Source organism: Cololabis saira, chromosome 22, assembly GCF_033807715.1.
Source record: "Cololabis saira isolate AMF1-May2022 chromosome 22, fColSai1.1, whole genome shotgun sequence".
Classification (NCBI taxonomy): Eukaryota; Metazoa; Chordata; class Actinopteri; order Beloniformes; family Belonidae; genus Cololabis; species Cololabis saira.
Window position 1 is genome coordinate 5,506,261 of NC_084608.1, and position 21,636 is coordinate 5,527,896.

General features: G+C 37.7%; 1 protein-coding gene across 6 annotated transcripts in view; it reads left to right on the plus strand.

The window, feature by feature from the left end:
• slc12a7b (solute carrier family 12 member 7b) overlaps positions 1–21,636 on the plus strand; it is a 93,920-nt gene that overhangs the window by 47,169 nt on the left and 25,115 nt on the right. For all 6 annotated transcript variants that reach the window (XM_061713756.1, XM_061713757.1, XM_061713759.1 and 3 more), the window contains exons 2-9: positions 5,883–5,977; positions 7,475–7,606; positions 9,642–9,788; positions 13,505–13,559; positions 14,515–14,645; positions 15,849–16,090; positions 16,235–16,416; positions 21,203–21,370. In XM_061713756.1, the coding sequence (XP_061569740.1) occupies positions 5,883–5,977; positions 7,475–7,606; positions 9,642–9,788; positions 13,505–13,559; positions 14,515–14,645; positions 15,849–16,090; positions 16,235–16,416; positions 21,203–21,370 (1,152 nt within the window). The remainder of the gene's footprint in view (positions 1–5,882; positions 5,978–7,474; positions 7,607–9,641; positions 9,789–13,504; positions 13,560–14,514; positions 14,646–15,848; positions 16,091–16,234; positions 16,417–21,202; positions 21,371–21,636) is intronic.

The following is a 21,636-nucleotide window of genomic DNA, read 5'->3' on the forward strand; positions in this document are numbered from 1 at the left end:
TGTTTTAGAATCAACACTGATTTATGAACATGTGCCACAGTAGCTTCCAGGTAACGGGCAATGTTGTTACATTTCAGCATCAAATTTAAGTTTGATCATTTTTCAGCCTGTTGGAGCCTTTTTTTTGGTTTATTTATTTATTTACTTAAAAGGGGCTGTAGCACCCTATAATGTAGTAATTTCCTGAAAATTTAATAGCGCCTGAAAATTTCATAAAATTTGCACTTCACTCAATCGAAAATGTAATAAAATCCAATAATGTTATAACTTCACCAATAATGTAATGAACTATCCTGACTGATATTGTAATAACATTTTTACCGATAATGTAATACCTTATTACATTATTGGGAATTTATTACATTTTCAGGTGGGTCTTTTTTTTTTTTTTTTTCCAAAACTGATAATGTAATACTTGACAAGGAACGTAATATATATGTTCATTTTCAGTCCAGAGTTCTACATTTTGTGGATTTGAAACACCAGAATGACTATTGGGTTAAATTGCAGACTTTGAATACCATGTAATAAATTCCCAATAATGTAATAAGGTATTACATTATTGGTAAAAATGTTATTACAATATCAGTCAGGATATTTTATTACATTATTGGTGAAGTTATTACATTATTGGCCTTTATTACATTTTCCATTGAGTTAAGTGCACATTTTATTACATTTTCAGTAAATTATTACATTATAGGGTGCTACAGGGACAATGCACATTAATGAACATAACAATGTAACTATGCCAGATATAGGCAATGGCTAATTTTCATCTGTAGTGCCTAGCAGATCAAGAAAAGAAATTAGAAACACAATAGTAGCAGACTACTACAAAGATCATCCACACAACATGGAAGTCAAAATAAAAAACAGAATTAAAAATAAGTTAACAAATGCTGTCAACAGACAAAAACTGTCAAGGAAGAATTGTCAGTGATCACATGACTGGTTTCTCTTTAGCCAACATTTAAGTTTTGCTTTAAAAGCCGTGAAAGTATTTCCAAAGCTCCACACCTTTAACTGATAGTAGCTGTTGACTGAACGCTGTCTGTCTAAAAGGTACCACGCCGTCACCTGTAGTACAGGCTCTTGTTGTTTTACCACTTGTACCAGATTTGAATGTAATAAATACATAGACTGGTGAAGGAGAAGCTGCTCCTTCACATTGAGAGGAGTCAGCTGAGGTGGCTTGGGCATCTGTACCGGATCCTCCTGGACGCCTCCCTAGGGAGGATGGATGGATAGATCCTCCCTAGGGAGGAGTTCAATTCAACTTTATTTATATAGCGTCTAATACAACAGATGTTGTATTAGGCATGTCCCTCCGGATGGAGATGGATGGATGGATGGATGGATGGATGGATGGATGGATGGCATATGATGGTGGCAGAGAGAGTCTGTACTATATCTTGTAGATTGAACAGATCCGTTTTGAATCTTTTAAAATGTTCAAAATTCAGAATTTTATGTTTTTCAAGTATTAGTCAATGATGAAAAGAATATGGTTTTCTATCAAATACTTTTACTGTTTTTTATGTAGGTTCTCTATTGGTTTTAAGATAGCCATGTTAGTCAGTGACCAATTAGTATTGCATTATTCAATATGTGAAAAAAGCACACCTGTTTTACATGTTTTTAAAAATATAAAGTTGAGTCCAAAGTAACACCAAGATATTTGAATTCATCTACAATTTGTAGTTCTTCTCCTTTTAGTAATACATTTGAATTTGAGCTTAATGCAGGGCCTTTTGAAAACATCAGGCAGACTGTTTTCTTAGTATTTAACAAGAGATTTGATTTACTCAACCAGTCATCAATGCAAGTCATTGCCGAGGTCAGTTTTGAAGAGACTTCCACATCTGACTTTGATTTGATAAATGCGACTGTATCGTCAGCATAGATGAGTATTGACATTTGGATAAACATTTGGCAAATCATTAATATAAAACGAAAATGATAGGGGTCCAAGTATGGAGCCCTGAGGAACTCCAATACGGCACTCTAGAAAAGAAAATGATTTCATCCAAGAAATGACTTTTTCTGAATAATTAAAGTTATGGATCAAATGCCCGCTTTAGATCTAGAAAGACAGCCCAAACAAGAGAACTATCCAAGTCAAATTTCAAATTTCTTAAAAAGTGATTTAAAGGAGCTTGAGGCTCCTTTTAAGAAATGAGACTCTCTAGCGCCACCCTTCGCCACGACGGCCGTCGGGGGTACTGCAGCCAACAGTGAAGCCGGCACGGGAGAACGGGGAGAACGCACATGCAGCGTCATGTGACGTCACATCCGCTGCCCAGCGCGGGAAATTTGGGCCCAGAATTGCAGCACATTTTGCAGCACACAGCCTGTTCAAGGCAAAGGAGAGATACACTAGAGGAAACATTCTTTTGGGTTTGGAACGCTTCATCTGACATTATTACTAGAAAACTTAAAACGTATACAAATTTTTTTCATAAATCCTGCCTCAATCCTTCCTCATGCTCCTTTAATGCTGTTTCTGTAGAGTAATTGGTGCGAAAATCAAATTGCCAGAAGTTCAGAGGCATATGGTCCTTATTCAAATGGAGTGTAATTTGTTTAGTAACCCACTTTTCAATTATCTTTGAAATAGATTTTTACAACAAACCCATTTCTCTTGAAGTGAGAGAAAAGGTTATTGGTCTGGTTTGTGCTGGGCTGACAAAATGAGAGCATAATCTTCAGCTTGGAAGAGTTTGTGGCAGGTACTGGCAGTGGACTTCAAGTGTCAGAGGAAAAGCTTTTTCATCATTGTGACTCTGTGTAAATGCCATAATATGTAGTATAGAGCTTCTACACTGATAACTTGTCGGCATGTGTTTTTGTTTGTTGCTGCCCACTGGTCACACCCATGTCATTTACACCTTTGTGTAAATTTGGAAACAGTAATAGCATTTGTATTTCCATTTCAACACAAATCAATCAATGTATCAAATAAGATGAGCAGGTATAGAGAAGGGGTGGATGAGTTAGATGGTAAGAGTAATTATTTACAGCGACAGTTTGAACAATAAACATTAACATTGTGAACATGACTCTTCATAAGTCTAGCTGCTGGATTAAAATATTACAAAAACAAAAAACTTCACAGCTGCCACCTCAGTTACACACTGGGTTGATGAATGTGCCCACTAGGGGTGCAACGATTAATCGACTTTGTTGACAAAATTAGTTTATTAAAATAGTTGCCAACTAATTAGATTATAGTCTATTGTCGGCAAAAAAACAATTTTAACAGAGTAAGTCATCATCTTCCTTCCTATCTCTGCTGAGAGTTGAACATGTGCAATAGAGTACAATATGATGGCTCATAAAAGCTCATTAAAGGATGTATTTTTGAATGAGGTGTCCATCTTTCTTGTCTTTTATTTTTATTTAGCACATCATTTAAACAACCTCATGCAAAATTTTAAAGCTGAGAGCAAATAAGAGCCATTTCATAATTATGGGATTCATAATCTGATTGGTTGATTAGTTGTTTCAACAGTAAATGACTAGTCGATGACTAATCGACTGCTTTTACATTGGTGATTTATGAGATTAATGTATCATACAATTATTTAAAATAAGCTCATTCAGAGTAGTACAGGTTGTTCTTCAGTCAATGGTCTAATTTTTTTTTTTTTTCCTGAAAAAGAAATGCAGCTGCTATTTTGTGTCTCTTTGACAGTCATCCATTTGACTTTTTTGTTTTCTGTAAACATTTTTTCTTTCTACCTTTTTGCATTTTTGTCTTTGGCTTCTGTTTGTATCTTATATTTACTGTGCCTTTTCTTGTAAATTTTTTTTTTGCAATGTCTTATGCCTACACACATTTTATTATAGCCTTTATTGAATGGCAGAATTTCCATCTACTTCCACTTTTTTTTTACTGCTTATACAATTAAGAACTGAAGAAGAGAAGCTTGACATGCCGAACTGTTCCTGTTTAGCTGGGATTTTCTTCTCTTTCCTTTATAAGTCAACACAACATATATTTGATTTTGCACACGTTTTGTATCTTATCGTCTTTTATTACACCATTAGAGTTAATCTCTTGGACAAGTGGTGTTTAGGTGCAGTGTTGCATTTTTTTGAGTCTTAGATCCCTGTTGTTAGAGCTAAGAGTCGGCCCTGTACTGAAAATTCTCATTAGTTCAGAGCCTTGCAGCCGAGGTTTTAGCAGTTAAGTGCTAGAATGTCGTCGGAAGCATCTTGAGTGGCTGTAAGTGTCAACTCTGTTATGGTTGAAAAAGTTAAAGGGGACCTATTATGGCATCTAATACCTATTTTAAACAGGCTTTGAATTTCTTAAAAACAAGCTTTTGATTGTTTTTGCTAAATAAACTAGAAATTCAGCCTCTGATCCATGTCTTTATCTTCCCATTCTCTAACCTCATTATCTATGTGGGATTCTAAGTGGGCGGGGCTATGATAATGAGGCTCTGTGCTGATTGGCTGTCTGAATGACGCGATACACCGCTACGAAAAAATGGCGGAAGCTCCGGCCGGCGGAGTTAGTTGTGGGCGTGGTTTCACGCATTGGAGACCAACCTATGTAAATTAGATAAATATGTAAACAGAATCTGAACAGCTCGTAGATCCACATCACACTGGACGGATCATCCGGGCGGCTGTACAGACACTGCAGAATCTGGTTTCTTTCCTCCTTCTCTGAGTTGGCAGGCTGAGGGGAGACCACTTTATATATGTTAAAGCAAGAGAAAACCTGTTTTTCATAATAGGTCCCCTCTAAGATATTTCCGTTGTTATAGGCTGTAGGAGAACTTGTGAAGTTTTCAGTCTTAAAAAGTTGTGTTGAATTTTCTATTATACAAACTTCGTGCCGCCGGGGAATGAGCTCCATATGACATGTTGTCACAGCCTGTTGTCCATGGTTTTTGAGAAGCAGTACAAATGTTTTATTAGCCACTCAGATGTGACCGTTTCAAAATGTTGTCTCAGCACAAAAACTATCATATCCAAATGTTTGAGTTTCATTTTTGAAAAATGAAAGTTATCTCCTAATATTGCAACACAGTCCATGCTTCACATGATAAGTTAGAAATGTGGGGCCCAGCATGGCAGGAATGGAGTATTTTGGCTCATTGATTTTCTCAGTAATGTAGAGTTACAGAGTGACATCACTCACACATTGGTGTTTCCAGCGTGCTGTCATACCTACTGTAGTCTCTGAGATCTATTGAAACGGTTTGCTAACATATTGACATATGTGTGATGTTCAAATGATAACTCCTTTGCTGTAACTTAAATGTATAGTAGGTTGATCTTGTGTTTATTCATAATGTGCCATTTCCAAGGATTAATGAAGAATTGAAAGCCAAAACCATGTTTGAGCTGTGCTAATAAAGTTTTTTCAAATTGTTTTTATATCTCTGATGCTTAGTACACTACAACATGTGCAATTTGTTGAAAAATATTATATTTGACTTGTTTTATTTTATATTTTCTTTTAGAAATATAGAGGTGGGTTTGATTTCTTTTTGAAAATGTGATCTGTTTCTTGGGGTTAGTTATGTTTAGTCAGTATTCTTCTCAGATATTATTAGCTGAATTCTTGATTTTATTTTAATTTTTTTTCTTTTGGTGAAGCTGGATATTGTGTGAATAATTTTACCATAAATGTAATGGACAAGATGAAGTTTCATCCATTATAGAGGTTTTATTGCTGCCAGGAGCCTGTTAGAATCTTACTACTTCAGCACGTCCACAGTGATGGGAAATATGAATCATTCAACAACTAAGGCAAAGCTCTGCTGGAGAATAACATCAGCTCAGTTGTGTATACTGTGTGTTTACTTTAATCTTAAGTAAATGGCATTATTAGTATAAACTCCTCAATGTTTTCTTCACAGGTGACGGCGTCCCAAAGGAAAACAGTCCCTTCATCAACAGCACAGAGCATGACAAGGCCAACAGCTACGATGGCACCAACATGGCACTTTTTGAGGTAACTGCTGCTGCACCATATTAATAAATATACTGGGATTCTACACGTATATATCAACATTCCCCGGATGTAATCGATGTGCACCGCAGAGGGACACGTCTTCCCACTTGGAGAAATATAACAGTGTATGAACTTAATGAGGGAGAAAAGTCAAACTGTTTAAAGAGGGCCCTCTTTAAACAAACATACTTTGCAAAAAATGTATCTGCAGCTTAAATAACAACTAGGGAACGAAGCTCAAAGCAGTCATTAATGTAGAGCATGCTGAAGCTAATGACGAGAATGTGGTGAAACACATGGAATGCACAGAGTTAAAAGCACCAATCTTTTCTTAGCTCAACAATGTGTCAATAAGAGAGTTTACTTTGAACTAAAAGACGGTGCATTCTTTGAAGGCCGTTCAGCTGAACTTTGCCGGGTGCATCCCTCGGCCATTTGGCTGACTGGGAGCTCTGCGGTCACTGGTCCTCGTATAAAACCAGTTAGGCACTGTGGCATCGGGTTTCTGCGCTGATCCAGCCACACTATTCCAAGATAGTTTGAACAGTTAGAGAAGAAACTATTGCACTGTTCCCTTTGCTTTTTGAATAAATTGCGCTTCTGTTAATGTATGTTAACTGCGCATCCAAACCAAAGACCTAAGCATAAAATACCAGTCAAGAGCAGGGCTGGGGATCGATTCAAATGTCAAGAATTGATTCGATTCTTAAGATTCAGAATCGATTATCAAGATTTGCTTCTATCTGATTCGATTCTGATATTGATTTGGGTTAGTGTTATTAAAACAGTTTTTTGAGCTGTTGCATGAATTATATGACTGTAGTTATGCAACATATGAATACTAGTATTATATTGAGATTAAACAGCAAGTATTGGCAGCTAATGATGCTGTAAGGACCAATCAGCTCCCAGAATGCTGATAGAACTGCTTTAGGAAACATCGTGTGGGTCAGAATTATCAAACAGATCCAGGGAGGAAACAGAGACGGATGGAATCAGTTTTTATTCTTTAACACATTCCATTTTTATTTTTTCAATTTTTGGTCTTTTTCAGTTTTTAATTTTTGAAAATTTGATTTTTATATATAATTACAACTGAAAACTAATGTTTTCATACCTTTAGACATATTTAAAGGCAAAAACATGGCACTAGTTATTCTCGTGTCCAACATCCTTTTTTGGGCATAAACAAAAAAATACCAAAAGTTGTAATGTAATGATGAAAAAAAATTAGACATACGAATCGATTTTTAGGAATTAATATGAGAATCGATTTAGAATTGGAAAATTGATTTTTTTCCAACACAGGCCTAGTCAAAAGTTTGGTCCCAAACATTGGTCTGGTTGTCTACTGGGATGCATGTGATGTTGCTCTTGGATGGAGAATAAAGTCATCCTTAAAATTAGCATGAGATTGAATAATGTGCTAAATTGAAAGGATGAAGTGTTGTATAATTCTGCTCCTGAGCTCATTAAGAAACATATTGTCTATTGCAGGAGGAGATGGACAGCAACCCCATGGTGTCATCACTTCTTAATAAGTTGGCAAACTACACCAACCTGAGCCAGGGAGCCCAGGAGCACGAGGAGGCCGACGAAGATGAAGGCCCCAAAAAGAAAGCTGTTAAGGTAAATTAGAAAACCCAGCGTCTAAAGTAGAGCGTTAAGTCTTTGTTTACATAAGTTACATACGTAGGGTCGTACACATGTTCTTTTAAAACAGTATTACATAACAGGGTCATTGACACATGAATCCTTGCTCTTTTATTTGTCATAAATTCACTTTTAGGGTCTCTTTTTTTTTTTAAAGGCAAGTTTATTTTTATAGCACAATTCAACACAAGGTAATTCAAAGTGCTTTACATCAACATTAAAAGCGGCAAGACACAATTAAACAGTAAATAACAAATACAATGAAGTAAAATGATAAGAAAAGAGGTAAAATAATAAAAAGCACAAGTTGTTAAAAAGTAAGGGCAGTAGAGTACAGCAGACATCTCCTACTCCTCCACTACCACTACACCAGTTAATTTTATTTATTGACTTATGTACTTTTTGATTCTGTCTGTTGCTGCTTTTTTTTTTGTGGATTCATTGTATTTTAACTTATAAAATGTATGTTGTATGTTTTTTAAGGTGACCTGAAAGGTGCCTCTAAATAAAAGGAATTATTAATTACAGGACTGTCTCAGAAAATTAGAATATTGTGATTTTCTGTAATGCAATTACAAAAACAAAAATGTCATACATTCTGGATTCATTACAAATCAACTGAAATATTGCAAGCCTTTTATTATTTTAATATTGTTGATCATGGCTTACAGCTTATTTATTTATTGTTTTATTAATCAGCAATATTAAAATAATAAAAGGCTTGCAATATTTCAGTTGATTTGTACTGAATCCAGAATGTATGACATTTTTGTTTTTTTAATTGCATTACAGAAAATAAAGAACTTTATCACAATATTCTAATTTCCGGAGACAGTCCTGTATTATTATCTCATTCTTACAATGGCAAGAATTACGTTTCTATATGGTCAAAACGTTCAAAGACCGGGTCAAATACAGTATTACAAAAGTAATCTGTGACAATTCGTACTGTGAATTAAACCAATTTGACAATTCTATGCCACAATGCCTGTTTCCAGGTCTTATTTCACACAACTGAGGAGAGTTATGTTTCTAAACGGTCAAAACGTACAGAAACCGGGTCAAATACAGGATCATTCAATGCACTTGTCACCCAATTGTGTCCGCTGCATGGAAGTGAGCCTTGGGCATCTCCTGCTCACACATCACTGAGGAATGAGCAGATAAAGTCGTTGAGTGAAGCTGACACCATTGTTGTTTCTCTGTCTGAAATATTGGACGGAATAGTCCTGTACATTTGGAGAATGATGGCCAAAGACACAGCCGTTTTTTAATTTAAGGTGAAATTATTTCTGTGCTTGTGCATTTTTCATCATGTTGTAAATAAGTTATTATTTATAATTTTTTGTATATTGAAGGATTAACTAATAATAAATGGTGCATTTGTAACTGACATGCATTTTCTCATTTCCATTATGGGATGTTTTTGGACCAACATTCATCCTTCAAAGCACAGTCTTCACGTTGCTTTTAGGGCCAGACGTTGCTTTGCACATGGTGGATTTCAGCTGTAATTCATAATCCGCCACATTGAAGAGATTATGGAATAAGATATTGTTTGGTATCAAACTGCACCTCTTCACCGATTTAACTTGACAAGAAAATGCATATTATATTAATCTGTGTGTTTGCAGTGTTAACACAGCAATACTAACAAATCATGTGTTGTAAATGAGCTTTTTTTTTTCTTCCACTTTATTGAGGGGGTTGGTGTATCGCTGCTGTTAGACCTGTTGAGTTAGTTTTGGCTCACAGGCACAGCAGTCAGGAGAAATGTGAAAATGCATCTAACATAACAGGAAAAAGCACAAAATAATCATATTGATACACCCAAGAAAATGGGAAGAAATGCGTTGTAATGGCAAAAAAAGCTATATAGAAACAGACTGAATGTGTAACATTTAGGACTAGTGTTGCAAAATGTGGGTGAAAGAAAAAAAACAAACAGTTTCTTTCCCTTATCACCCTGTCCAACATAAAACAACACTTTTAATCTTGTTTCTCTCTGCAGAGCCCTCAGATGGGGACCTTCATGGGAGTGTACCTGCCGTGCCTCCAGAACATTCTGGGGGTCATCCTGTTTCTTCGCCTTACCTGGATCGTCGGCACCGCCGGCATCTTGGAGTCCCTGGCTATCGTCGGCTTGTGCTGCTCATGCGTGAGTCCTTAATCCCCGGGATCAACATCACTCACCTTTCTAGCTTTAGTCTTTTTGTTCTTCTGCTTTTCCTTCTTGTGTCTCAAGACTTGTACCTCTTAGATTTGTCCCCTTATTTACTGGAGGTGCCTGTGGGAATAGTAATATTACAACTTTTGAACAAGAAATCATTCATGTATTGATTAGTTTTGGGCACAGTTAATTCAAATGTAATTGTGTCCTGCTTTCTACTATTTGATTACTAAATTAACATGAAAATCATCTAAAACTGAAGCCTATCTGACTCCTAAGTGGACATTATTCTTTATTAACAAGGCATTCAACACAGAAGACAGTAACTGTGCAGAGATGTGCAAGAGTAAATGCAGAGTAAATGTCCAGTTCTTGACTACATTAGCTCATCAGTGCAACTTTCCATTTCTCATACCGGTAGAGCCTTTTCTTCTGACGGCACCTAACTTGTTTTCTAATCCAGCCATCCGTCAAATGTCAGAAAGGCATGTACACCCACGCAGCGGCTATATTTGCCGAACCCCCCATAGACAAGGGATTATTTCAGATTAATCTTGGAAAGTACAAACCTGATACTTTGAGTTTAATCTCAGTTGAATGCTTTTTTTGCCTCCAGTGATGAATTCCTCACACAATGTCCAAGAATGAAAGCCTCACATACACCCAACCTTGATTAAAGAACACATTTGAGATGTCTTTATATTCCCCTTTGAGCTCTAAAAATGTACTTGAGGCCCTTTATTTAAGAACACACCCATCCTACTACATGTATGAATCCATGTCTGATTTCATGGCCTAATAAGTTCAGCACTCTGGCTTAATTCATATCAGAATAAAGCCAGAGTGCGTAATCGGGGCTGACCCTCGCTTGCAACCGCTGTGTTGCGTAAGAGAACCAGCTTACTGAGATACATTAATGTCCATTTTCATTGTTAACTTTGATTTTTCAATGCCGTTTTTATGTCAGCCACCTGCTTATTAACCATATTGTGGGGAAATATTATCACAGAAGAACACTGCTCTACAGGACTGTCTCAGAAAATTAGAATATTGTGATAAAGTCCTTAATTTATGTAATGCAATTTAAAAAAACAAAAATGTCATACATTCTGGATTCATTACAAATCAACTGAAATATTGCAAGCCTTTTATTATTTTAATATTGCTGATTATGGCTTACAGTTTAAGATTAAGCTTCCCAGAATATTCTAATTTTTTGAGATAGGATATTTGAGTTTTCTTAAGCTGTAAGCCATGATCAGCAATATTAAAATAATAAAAGGCTTGCAATATTTCAGTTGATTTGTAATGAATCCAGAATGGATGACATTTTTGCATTACAGAAAATAAAGGACTTTATCACAATATTCTAATTTTCTGAGACAGTCCTGTATATCAGAAATTAACCCAAAGAAATAAAATGTCAAGGATTTTTATACACTTTTACTGTGCTTATATTTAGTTTTAACACTCTTTAATCTGTACTGTCTCAGTTTTTGTCTTTCTTTTGCACATAGTTCCTGATTGTTGTGGGAGAAATACCAGTAAATGGAAAAAAACTCAGTTCCTTTTTTAATCCTTTTTTCCCCCACCCTGTATGAATCACCGTTAGTCATTTTGGCTATTATGTTTTCAGTAATTCTTTCAAACATTACAGAAAATTAGAACGGGCTCTCAGGAGAAGTGGAGTATCTGGATTTTTGTTTGTTAGGTGAAGGTCCCACCCATCCTGTAACGTACAGAATTGTCCTATATTTAACACGGTAAAAATAAAGACATGGCCCAGAGGCTGAATTTCTAATTTATTTAGAAAAAACAGTCAAAGGTTTGTTTTTAAGACATTCAAGGCCTGTTTAAAGTAGACATTAAATGCCATAATAGTTCCCCTTAACGCTTTTAAGTGTTATAAATAAGTGCAGGCCTTGGTTTTTCCCATATTTCCCTCTTTTCTTGTGTAACTCCACTGGCCTTTCCACTGTTACATTCACTACATGCCTGTTAACAGTGGTCTTTGTTGTGATTGGTCCATTTGGACATGAGGAAAAACCCCTTCAGGGGTTTTGGGAAAGAGGGAGTGCAGGTGAATTGGCAGCAGGTCTGCCATAAAAGCCGTCTGTCGTCTCAGCAAACACGTCTACCTGCAGAATTCTTCCCATACAGCCGTGTTCCCTGAATAGATGCAGAAAATACGTAAGATTGCCAGCGTCATTTATTTTTTTTCTTGGAAGACGGCAACCTTACTGGTAGGGCTGAGGATCGATTCAAATGTCAAGAATCGATTTGATTCCGATTCTTAAGATTCAGAATCGATTATCACGCTTTGATTTGATTCTGATATTGATTTGGGTTAGTGTTATTAAAACTGTTTTTTCAGCTGTTGCATGAATTATATGACTGTAGTTCTGCAACATATTAATACTAGTATTATATTGAGATTAAACAGCAAGTATTGCAGCTAATGATGCTGTAAGGACCAATCAGCTCCCAGAATGCTGATAGAACTGCTTTCAGAAACATCGTGGGGCAGAATTATCAAACAGATCCAGGGAGGAAACAGAGACGGATGAAATCAGTTTTATTCTTTTTCCCATTTTTGAGAATTTGGTTTTTAGCATTTTTTGCAAAAGTAACCCCAAGACAGTATATAAAGTAATGAAATGTATGCAATTTTAACTGAAAACTTTAATGTTTTCATACCTTTAAACATATTTAAAGGCAAAAAAAACATTCATTTTTTGAACATAAACAAAAGAAATCCCAAAAGTTATAATGTAATGATGAAAAAAAAAAATCGATCTTTAGACATATGAATCGATTCCTAGGAATTAATGTGAAAATCGATTTAGAATCAGAAAATCGACACAGTCGGTTAGAGCGGTTTTATGTGTTTGGCTATAACTGACCAACGTCAGTAAAGCTTTAAACCTCCCTTTTATATTCTGCTTTAAGAAGCGTGTACATCCCACCGCGGATGCATCCCTGAACTGTGCAGTAGTAAAGGCCTGATTCGTGGGAACCGCGGGGTTACTTTCAGGTTCCATCAGGGAAGGCTTTGCCTTGACGGTTACTGTAAGTCCCAGCTGCAGAATAGCTGCTTAGGATTTCACTGGAAACTGTGAGCTAATTGGTTTTACTCCAACTTGTCTCTCACTTTAAACCGGACATCCAGCGAATAGCACAAGGTTTATCTTTGTAATGTCCTTGTCCTTTGTCCTTGTCCTTCCTCTCCCCCCTCCTCACCGTCCACCCTCTCTTTCCTCTGGTGTCTCATCTCTCTCCCTCCTTCTTTCTTTCACCTTTAAAGTTTCATGTCTCTTTTGTTTCATTCCAACCTTGTCCCTGTTTCATTGTTTGTCTTGCTTGATCTTCCTCTCCTCCCGAATGTGCTCTGGGATAATGAGCTGATGTAGATATCCTCACCCCAAACTGAATGATTTCACAGCAAAGCTTGTATCCGTAACCAATCCAAAAGATTTAGGACATAAGCCCCTAAGAAGTGTTTAACAGACTAAATACTCCACTAACTCCCCGAGGATACTTTTGAATGGAAAAACTAGAGTTTTCTTCATAAAAAAAAACACTGTTACGGGCATTAAAAATGTGACGGATGGTAAATATTCGCTGTATGAAATATGTTATGTTGATAACAAAGATGTGACGGTCTGACCCTGAAGCTTTTGTCCCTTCCTCTCATTTCTCCACAGACCTTGCTGACAGCCATATCCATGAGTGCAATTGCCACTAACGGGGTTGTACCAGGTACCAGGCTTTGCTTCTTTCTCTATGCATCATATATAAGGAATGGGGCACTATTGTGTTAAGTTGTTTCCTAACTATTCAAATCATGAAATTCCATAGGTTAAGACATTATTAATATTCTCTGGTTTTCTGCTAAATCAAATTCACCAACATACATTTATGTAGCACAGGTTTCATATTTTATCTCCTTTTCTTTGTCCGTCTGGAAAATGAAATGACTCATCTGTATTAGGGGCAGGCAGGAGAAAAATATAAATAATATTTTAGAGGAGGAAGATTTTTTTTTCATTATGCAAAGTCGAAATGTTGAGAAAAAAGTTGAAATGTCGAGATTAATGTTGAAATACAATTTCAAGAATAAAGTCGAAATTTCGTGAATTAAGTCGAAATTTCGCCTTTTTTCTCAACATTTCAACATTATTCTCGACATTTCGACTTTTTTTTCGAAATTGTACTTGAAGCAACTCTAGTCACTCGAGTGCAATAACCTGTTTTTCTGATAGTGCAATAATCTTCTCCCTCTTAATACCTCACTGACATTTTTGCACACATGTATATATTATTCGTTTTTTCGGGTTTAGTATGTCTGTTTAGTATTTCTTTTGTACATTGCTCTTTTTTATATTGCTCTTTTTTTTATTATTTAGCTATTTATTGGTTATTTTTCTTTTGTTTTTCTTTGAGTGTGTATGTTTGCTACTGCACAAGCGAATTTCTGCTCTGTGGGATTAATAAAGTTCTATTCTATTCTTAACACTATTCTCGCCATTTCGACTTTTTTCTCGACATTTCGACTCTTTTCTCGAAGTCCATAATGAAAAAAAAATCTTCCTCCTCTAAAATTTTATTTTTATTTTTCTCCTGCCTGGCTCTAATACTCTTCCATTACTCATCTGTTACATGATCACAAAAAAAGAAATTCTCACCTCTTATTTGTGCTCTCTTTTCTTTCCAGCTGGAGGTTCGTACTACATGATCTCCAGGTCTTTAGGGCCAGAGTTTGGAGGAGCTGTGGGTCTCTGCTTCTTCCTGGGAACAACCTTTGCTGGTTCTATGTATATCCTTGGAACCATTGAGATACTACTGGTGAGTAAAACGTGTTTGCACTCATGTTATCCACCCTCTACTTGCCTAATATCAACTTTAGTCTTTTCCTATATTCATTGGCATACTTTGCTAACCTTACTTGCGTATGTAAAACCAAAAAATAACTTGCATGTAACGCTAGAATTAAGGTCATCTGGATCTGGTTTGTTGTGGTTCCAGAACCAGAACCAAGCAAGGTTCATCAGTGTTCAGTTATTCTGCTCCTCACCGGTGGAACAAACTTCCTGTAGACCTGAGGTCTGCTGCAACTGTAGATCCTTTAAATCAGGATAAAAACATTACTGTTTAATTAAATACTTACCTGCTGTACTCTACTGCCCTTATTTTTTAACAACTTGTGCTTTTTATTATTTTACCTCTTTTCTTATCATTTTATTTCATTTTATTTGTTATTTAAGCGTACTCTTAAATTAAATACTTATGATGTTTGAAAACTGTGCAAAGTTATGGATAAGTTATGGCAGGCATTGTGATGTAAAATTGTCAAATTGGTCTGATTCACCGCACGAATCGGCACAGATTACTTTTATAATACTGTACTTCAATTCAATTCATATTTATTTCGAGCAATACAACATAACATAAGTGACCTGCATGCAACAGAAAATTAAACAAATACCTTTATCAGGTTTATCAGGTGCAGGTTCAAAATACAAATTAATTCGTTCACACCCGAAAGGGAGTGGGAAGAAGAAAACTTATTTAATCCCACCCCTGACCCGGTCTTTGTATGTTTTGACCGTATAGAAACGTAATTCTTGTCAGTTGTGTGAAATAAGACCTGGAAACAGGCATTGTGACATAGAATTGTCAAATTGGTTTAATTCACCGTAAGAATTGTTACAGATTACCTTTGTAATACTGAATTTGACCCGGTCTTTGTACGTTTTGACCGTATAGAAACGTAATTCTTGCCATTGTAGGAATGAGATGTACCTGCTGTACTCTACTGCCCTTACTTTTTAACAACTGGTGCTTTTTATTATTTTACCTCTTTCCTTATCATTTTATTTCATTTTATTTGTTATTTACTGTTTAATTGTGTCTTGCCGCTTTTAATGTTGATGTAAAGCACTTTGAATTACCTTGTGTTGAATTGTGCTGTACAAATAAACTTGCCTTGTTTTTTTGGTATTTCTAAAGACCATATATTTGTTTCTTTTCTGTCCTCTCTCCACTCAGACCTACATTGTGCCTAAAGCTGCCATCTTTGTGGCGGAGAGGAAGGAGGACGAGCCCGGGGCTCTGCTGAACAACATGCGTGTTTACGGCACATGCTGCCTCGCCCTGATGTGCATAGTCGTCTTTGTCGGAGTCAAATATGTCAACAAGCTGGCGCTGGTGTTTCTGGCCTGTGTGATTCTCTCCATCATCGCCATCTACGCTGGAGTCATCAAGACCATCTTTGAACCACCAGATTTTCCGTGAGTTCAGTTTACATTCATCTCCAGTGTTGGAATGAAATCCAGGATGTAGAAATTGATTCAGGTATGACTGGTGAGCTGCAAGTGTCTTTTTTTTTTTTTATTTCTGAGACGAATCATGATTATTCTTTATTCTTCTCAAAGTATTTGCATGCTGGGAAATCGCATTCTGCAGAACCACAACTTCAACAACTGTGCGAAGGCGGAGCTGTGGCCGGTGTTTTGTGACGGACCTTCGCTCAATGCCACCTGCGATGAATATTTTTCTAACAACAATGTGACGGAGATTCAAGGCATCCCTGGACTGACGAGTGGAGTCATCTCAGGTGAGAAGGGTTTCCTTCATCAACTTTGTAGTATAAAAGTAATGGAGTATAGTGTAGTATAATAACATGGACAACAGTACATGTCAGTACCAGATAAACACATGAACATGTGCTAGTACTGTTCCAATAAAGACAGAAAAACTGACTGGTCACAGAAATAACTTGAAACTGACAACAATAATAAAAATTAAATCTGCAAGCAGCGATGAACGGGTCCTCCACCCTTGTGCACGTTCAGGCTGCAGTGGAAGCTTGTATGACTTGATGTAGATTCTTCAGACCTGGACATTTAGCGGATGACACCACCCACGACTCTCTATATCAAACCATTCAAAGATTATGGCAGAAAGTAGGAACTATCAGATATCGACCAATCAGAAGAAGGGGCAGGGCTAATTCATGCCAATGAAGGTTAAGGACTCAGTTGAGTCCGATGACACCACCCACGACTCTCTATGTCAAACCATTCAAAAGTTATTGCAGAAAGTAGGAACTATCAAATATGGACCAATCAGATGAAGGGGGGGGCACGCTTTTTGGCGTCTAGCATCACCATGGTAACGCTTTTGAAAGAGAAAACTAATGCGCATCGTTGCAGGATGGAGATGCACATTTTGATGTATACCACACCTGGGTGCACATTACGGTTCGGGCAAAGAAACGGACAGAGAAATGGCATAAATTGCGGCAAAATTCCACGATTAATTCAAAATGGCCGACTTCCTGTTCGGTTTCGGCCATGGCGCCAAGAGACTTTTCTTTACGTTGCGACATGATACAGGTGTGTACTGATTTTCGTGCATGTACGTCAAACCGTATTGTGGGGCTTGAGGCACAAAGTTTTCTAGGGGGTGCTGTTGAGCCATTAGGCCACGCCCATTAATGCAAACCATTAAATATCACATTTTTCACCAGGCCTGGCTTGGTGCAAAATTTGGTGACTTTTGGGGCAAGTTTGGGGGGAAAAAAGGCCTTCCTTTTGTCGGAAAAATAAGGAAAAAGGAAAATTCCTACAGATACAATAGGGCCTTCGCACTGTAAGTGCTCGGGCCCTATTAATCATTTTCTGAAAATTGACGAATGAAAGTTAATTTGATTGACCGGTACTAAGAATGTTGTCCGTGGCTGTAGCTGAAATCTCTTTTTCATCAATATATCCCAGGAACAAAGGAACGGTTGGAAACGGTTGCAGTCAAGACAAATATAAAATAACAAAGGGGAACAGGCGCACATCAACCCTTTTTTTTTCTCACAAGTCATTGAGTTCCTTGCAAGATTTCTAACTTCAGCAACTTTTTTTGTGATCAAATGTTTTTATTTATATTTCTTTTTTTTTAATTATAAACGGTGGCATCCACAATGATGTCAAACAAACATTATACACATATTTTCACCCCCTACCAAAGCCACCCCTCGGACCTAAGCATTCCATGAAAACAATTAATGATTAATAATAAGGAAAACTGAAAAAAAAGATAATACAACAATAAAAAACGTCAAAGTCAAAACATAATAATATCAAAAACTGGACAAGGATAGCTGCAACAAGGTAGTCTATATACATTTTAAATACATCTTTCAAGTTTGGATTTAATTTGATGCTGCCATAAACCAAAATAAAATATTTAGTTGTTTTGCATTATGGATTTGGGCTGTAGATATTTCCAGCTAGATAATATCAAGAAAGGTCAAATTACCAATGGGAGATGTTAAAGGTATAGGGCCCGATTTACTAAGATCTTAAATAAAGAGTACTAAATTGCGTGTGCACTGAAAAAGTTTGCGCGTGCTGTTTGCGTGTGGTTTGCGGGTGATCAACTAAGATTGCGTGCACAATTGATAACAGGTGCAAACCTCAGTATTTAGCAAACTCTGCGCCATGGAGAGTCTGGATGGAAAGCACAGTCACAAGTCACAAGCGCAAAATGAAATTTGACGAGTTGGAGTTAGAGATATTAGTGGAAGAGGCAAATAAACACATTCATGAACTACAGCAAATACATTTAAACATTACCAAAAGAAACGCAATATCGGAGAAAACCTGCGATAGAATAAATGCAGTTGGTAACACAAAAAACAGAAAAACGTCTGGTTTTTCATATTTCAATTTTAGGCACAGATCAAAAATACGAAATAGAAAAACGGGCCACAGGACTGAATTTGATTTTAATATTTAATTGGTCGGGTTTGCGTGACCCGGCGGTGCTCGGCATGATCTGAGGAGAAAAAGACAATCAGACACAGAGCTGGAGAGCGCTTTGATTCATCTATTTATGAGTTAAGTTTTTATTCAGATGTCCACGGTATATTGCAAATATTATATATTATATAGCAAACACTGACAGTAAATGTGTGACGGGACGATTTAACGCAGAACCATAATTCAGGCGAAGCTGCAGTCTCTGCGCTGATTCTGGCACAGCGGGTCGGAGCGGATTTGGTCATGATGTTTAACCTGTGTTTTGTGATTAATAAGCACGGGTTTTAATTAAATGTAATTTACGAAGGATGATTTCACGTTCAATAAGATAAGTAATCAATAAAATACAAAGTTTTGGCACAAAGGCTTGGCCTGCTTGTGGGCGAGTGGAGGGGGGCACATTAATAAATAATAAAATACATTTTAATAAAACTTGAGCAACCATTTTTAAAATAGCATGCAGCAGAATAATGACTCTCTCTCTGCGTATTCTTTGATTTTGGATGTCGCCTCCTTGCCACAATAACAGCAGCAGCAGATTAGCACCTTCCTTTCGAACGTATTAAATACAGACGCAATCACAATACGCGCAATTACTTTCAGGCTTGGTAAATCTCATTGCGTGTGGTAAATGGACCAATTTGCATCTTCCCCTCCCAGTATTTAGGATTTCTGCCGGGTACGCCCCATATTGATTATTCATCAGGGCAAAAGTACTAAATGGATTGCGTGTGCAATTTTGCGCATTTCAGAGACGCAGTCCTCTTTGCACGCTGTTAGTAGATCAGCTGGCACTTTGGTTTGCGGGTGCTGTCAAGTTTGCACACGTTTTAACACACGCAAACCTTTAGTAAATCGGGCCCATAGTCTGTAATGTTGGAGAGCTAGCAAGATTTGAAAGTGGCACCTCCTCTAAGCCCCGCCCCCTCCTCCCCCTCCCGTCAGCGCTCCGTCCAAAGCCACGCCCCCACAAACTTTGGGGAACGCGCATTTGCAGGAGTCCAGTTTTCCAGGATATTTTGGACAGCACATTTTCAACAAAACTACCCCCTGTCTCATTCACCTGTAAGCGAGGCTGGTTTTAGGGGGGGGCAGGGGGGGGCTGTTCCCACCCAAACGTGCGTCCTGCCCACCCAATCAAAGTTATGGGGATGCTTTATTTTTGTTATAATTTTATTTTTTTACAAATATAAAAAAATATCACAGAATATCTGTACCGTTTCTGATTGGGTGGGCACTGCATCATTTTTAGACACAACAATGAACGCATACCGCAAAAGTTGTGTCTCGGCAGAGGGACCCGACGTCCCAGCAAAATGAGACAACAGAGAAGTTCAGAACAGCAGACAGAGACACACTGAAGCTGATTTATGGTTCCGCGTTACACCAACGCAGAAAGGTGCGCGCCGCCGTACCCTACGCCGTACCCTACGCTGTACCCTACGGCGTAGCCGTGGCAACAGAGCCTGCACGGCACCGCAGCGCACCGCCACCCGCACCGGCGCTCTCCGCCCTCGCCGGATGGAGACCCCTCCATCCCCACGGACCCCCATACTGGGGAGCTGGTATTTTTGGCTGCGTTTTCTCTGCCATTCTTCAGCAAACGTGACTCGGGTGTGTGTGAAGTTTTCCGGCAAGATTTTCGACGCGACGAGTGCGCGCATGGGACAGAGGGGGGCGTGGGCGGGACTTAAAATGAAGGCATCTGATTGGTTCTCTCCCCCCTGCCAAGCCTCTGGTCCTCTGACCAATCCGTGCCATTCGGTGCGCAAAAAACAGATTGGTCAGAGTTTTTACAGGATTAAAGCTGTCAGAGAGGTCGGATTCTTTTCTTTCCTTTTTCTGAACACATTATTCACTGGCTGCTCTCAGGATGGAAGGACCATTTCACCCAGTATAATAATAAATGTTTTTGAATACGATTACAGACTAAACCTTTTAAGCGTGTGTGGTGGTTTCCCTCTTACTGCTATTATCTTTTTTGCTGCTGTTAGGCCAGCTTGAGCAACTTTTTAAAAACCACTTATGTTATTTCATATTGTCAATTTCATTGTTTTGATATACAGTAAAAGGTGTGTGCTGTAGTCAAATTAAAGAATAATGATAACACATCCCAGCTGCCTTCACTAAAACGTTATTTCACAATGTATGTACCAAGAACTAAAACAGTGCCCTCTAGTGGCAGCTTTTCCTCCTCAAACCAGCAGTATTACATTTTTAATTAATTTCAAAAATGTGTTGAGTTTGGTTCATGTTACTTAACTGCTGTCCATGAAAATCTAGCTCTGTTGCCAACCATCAGCACAAATGCATTCTTACAGTAATCTGGGACAAATGTATGTTTATCACCAACACTTAGTGCTAAATTGTTGTACAATAAATCTCATAAATAAATATAAAATCCATTCCCGGATTCCCAGGAAGACACAAGACCTATCTCTGGATTTCTTTCATCTCCTTATATCAGCAAATCCTTATATAAGTCACAAGTGTTCATATATTTGCAGCTTTTTGTTTCTTAATCCATGCCTCTCTGAAAATAATCAATTTTGATGGTCAGTATAAAGTCTGTCTCTTCTCTGGTAGAGAACATGTGGTCTGAATACGGCCCTCTGGGGATGTTGGTGCAGAGCAAGAGGCTACCGTCCTGGGGTGAAAGTGACCCCACTGAGAACATTAACTTTCCCTACGTGTTCAATGACATCGCCAGCTTCTTCACGCTGCTAGTCGGCATCTACTTCCCTTCCGTTACAGGTGAGACGTAAAGAGGATCATCCACACACACATGCTATCTTGAATTTTTTATCTTTGAATGTCTTAAAGACAAAGGATATGTGTATGGATTTCAGACGCGTGCAGCCCTCTCCTGTAAGTAAAGTGATTGAGGGTCAAGAAGTTGAAATTGTTGAGTCCTATAAATATTTAGGCACTTATTGACAACAAACTGTCATTTGGAAAAAATACACACTCGATATATAAGAAAAGCAGCAGCGCCTTTTTTGTCTTCGAAAACTCTCTAA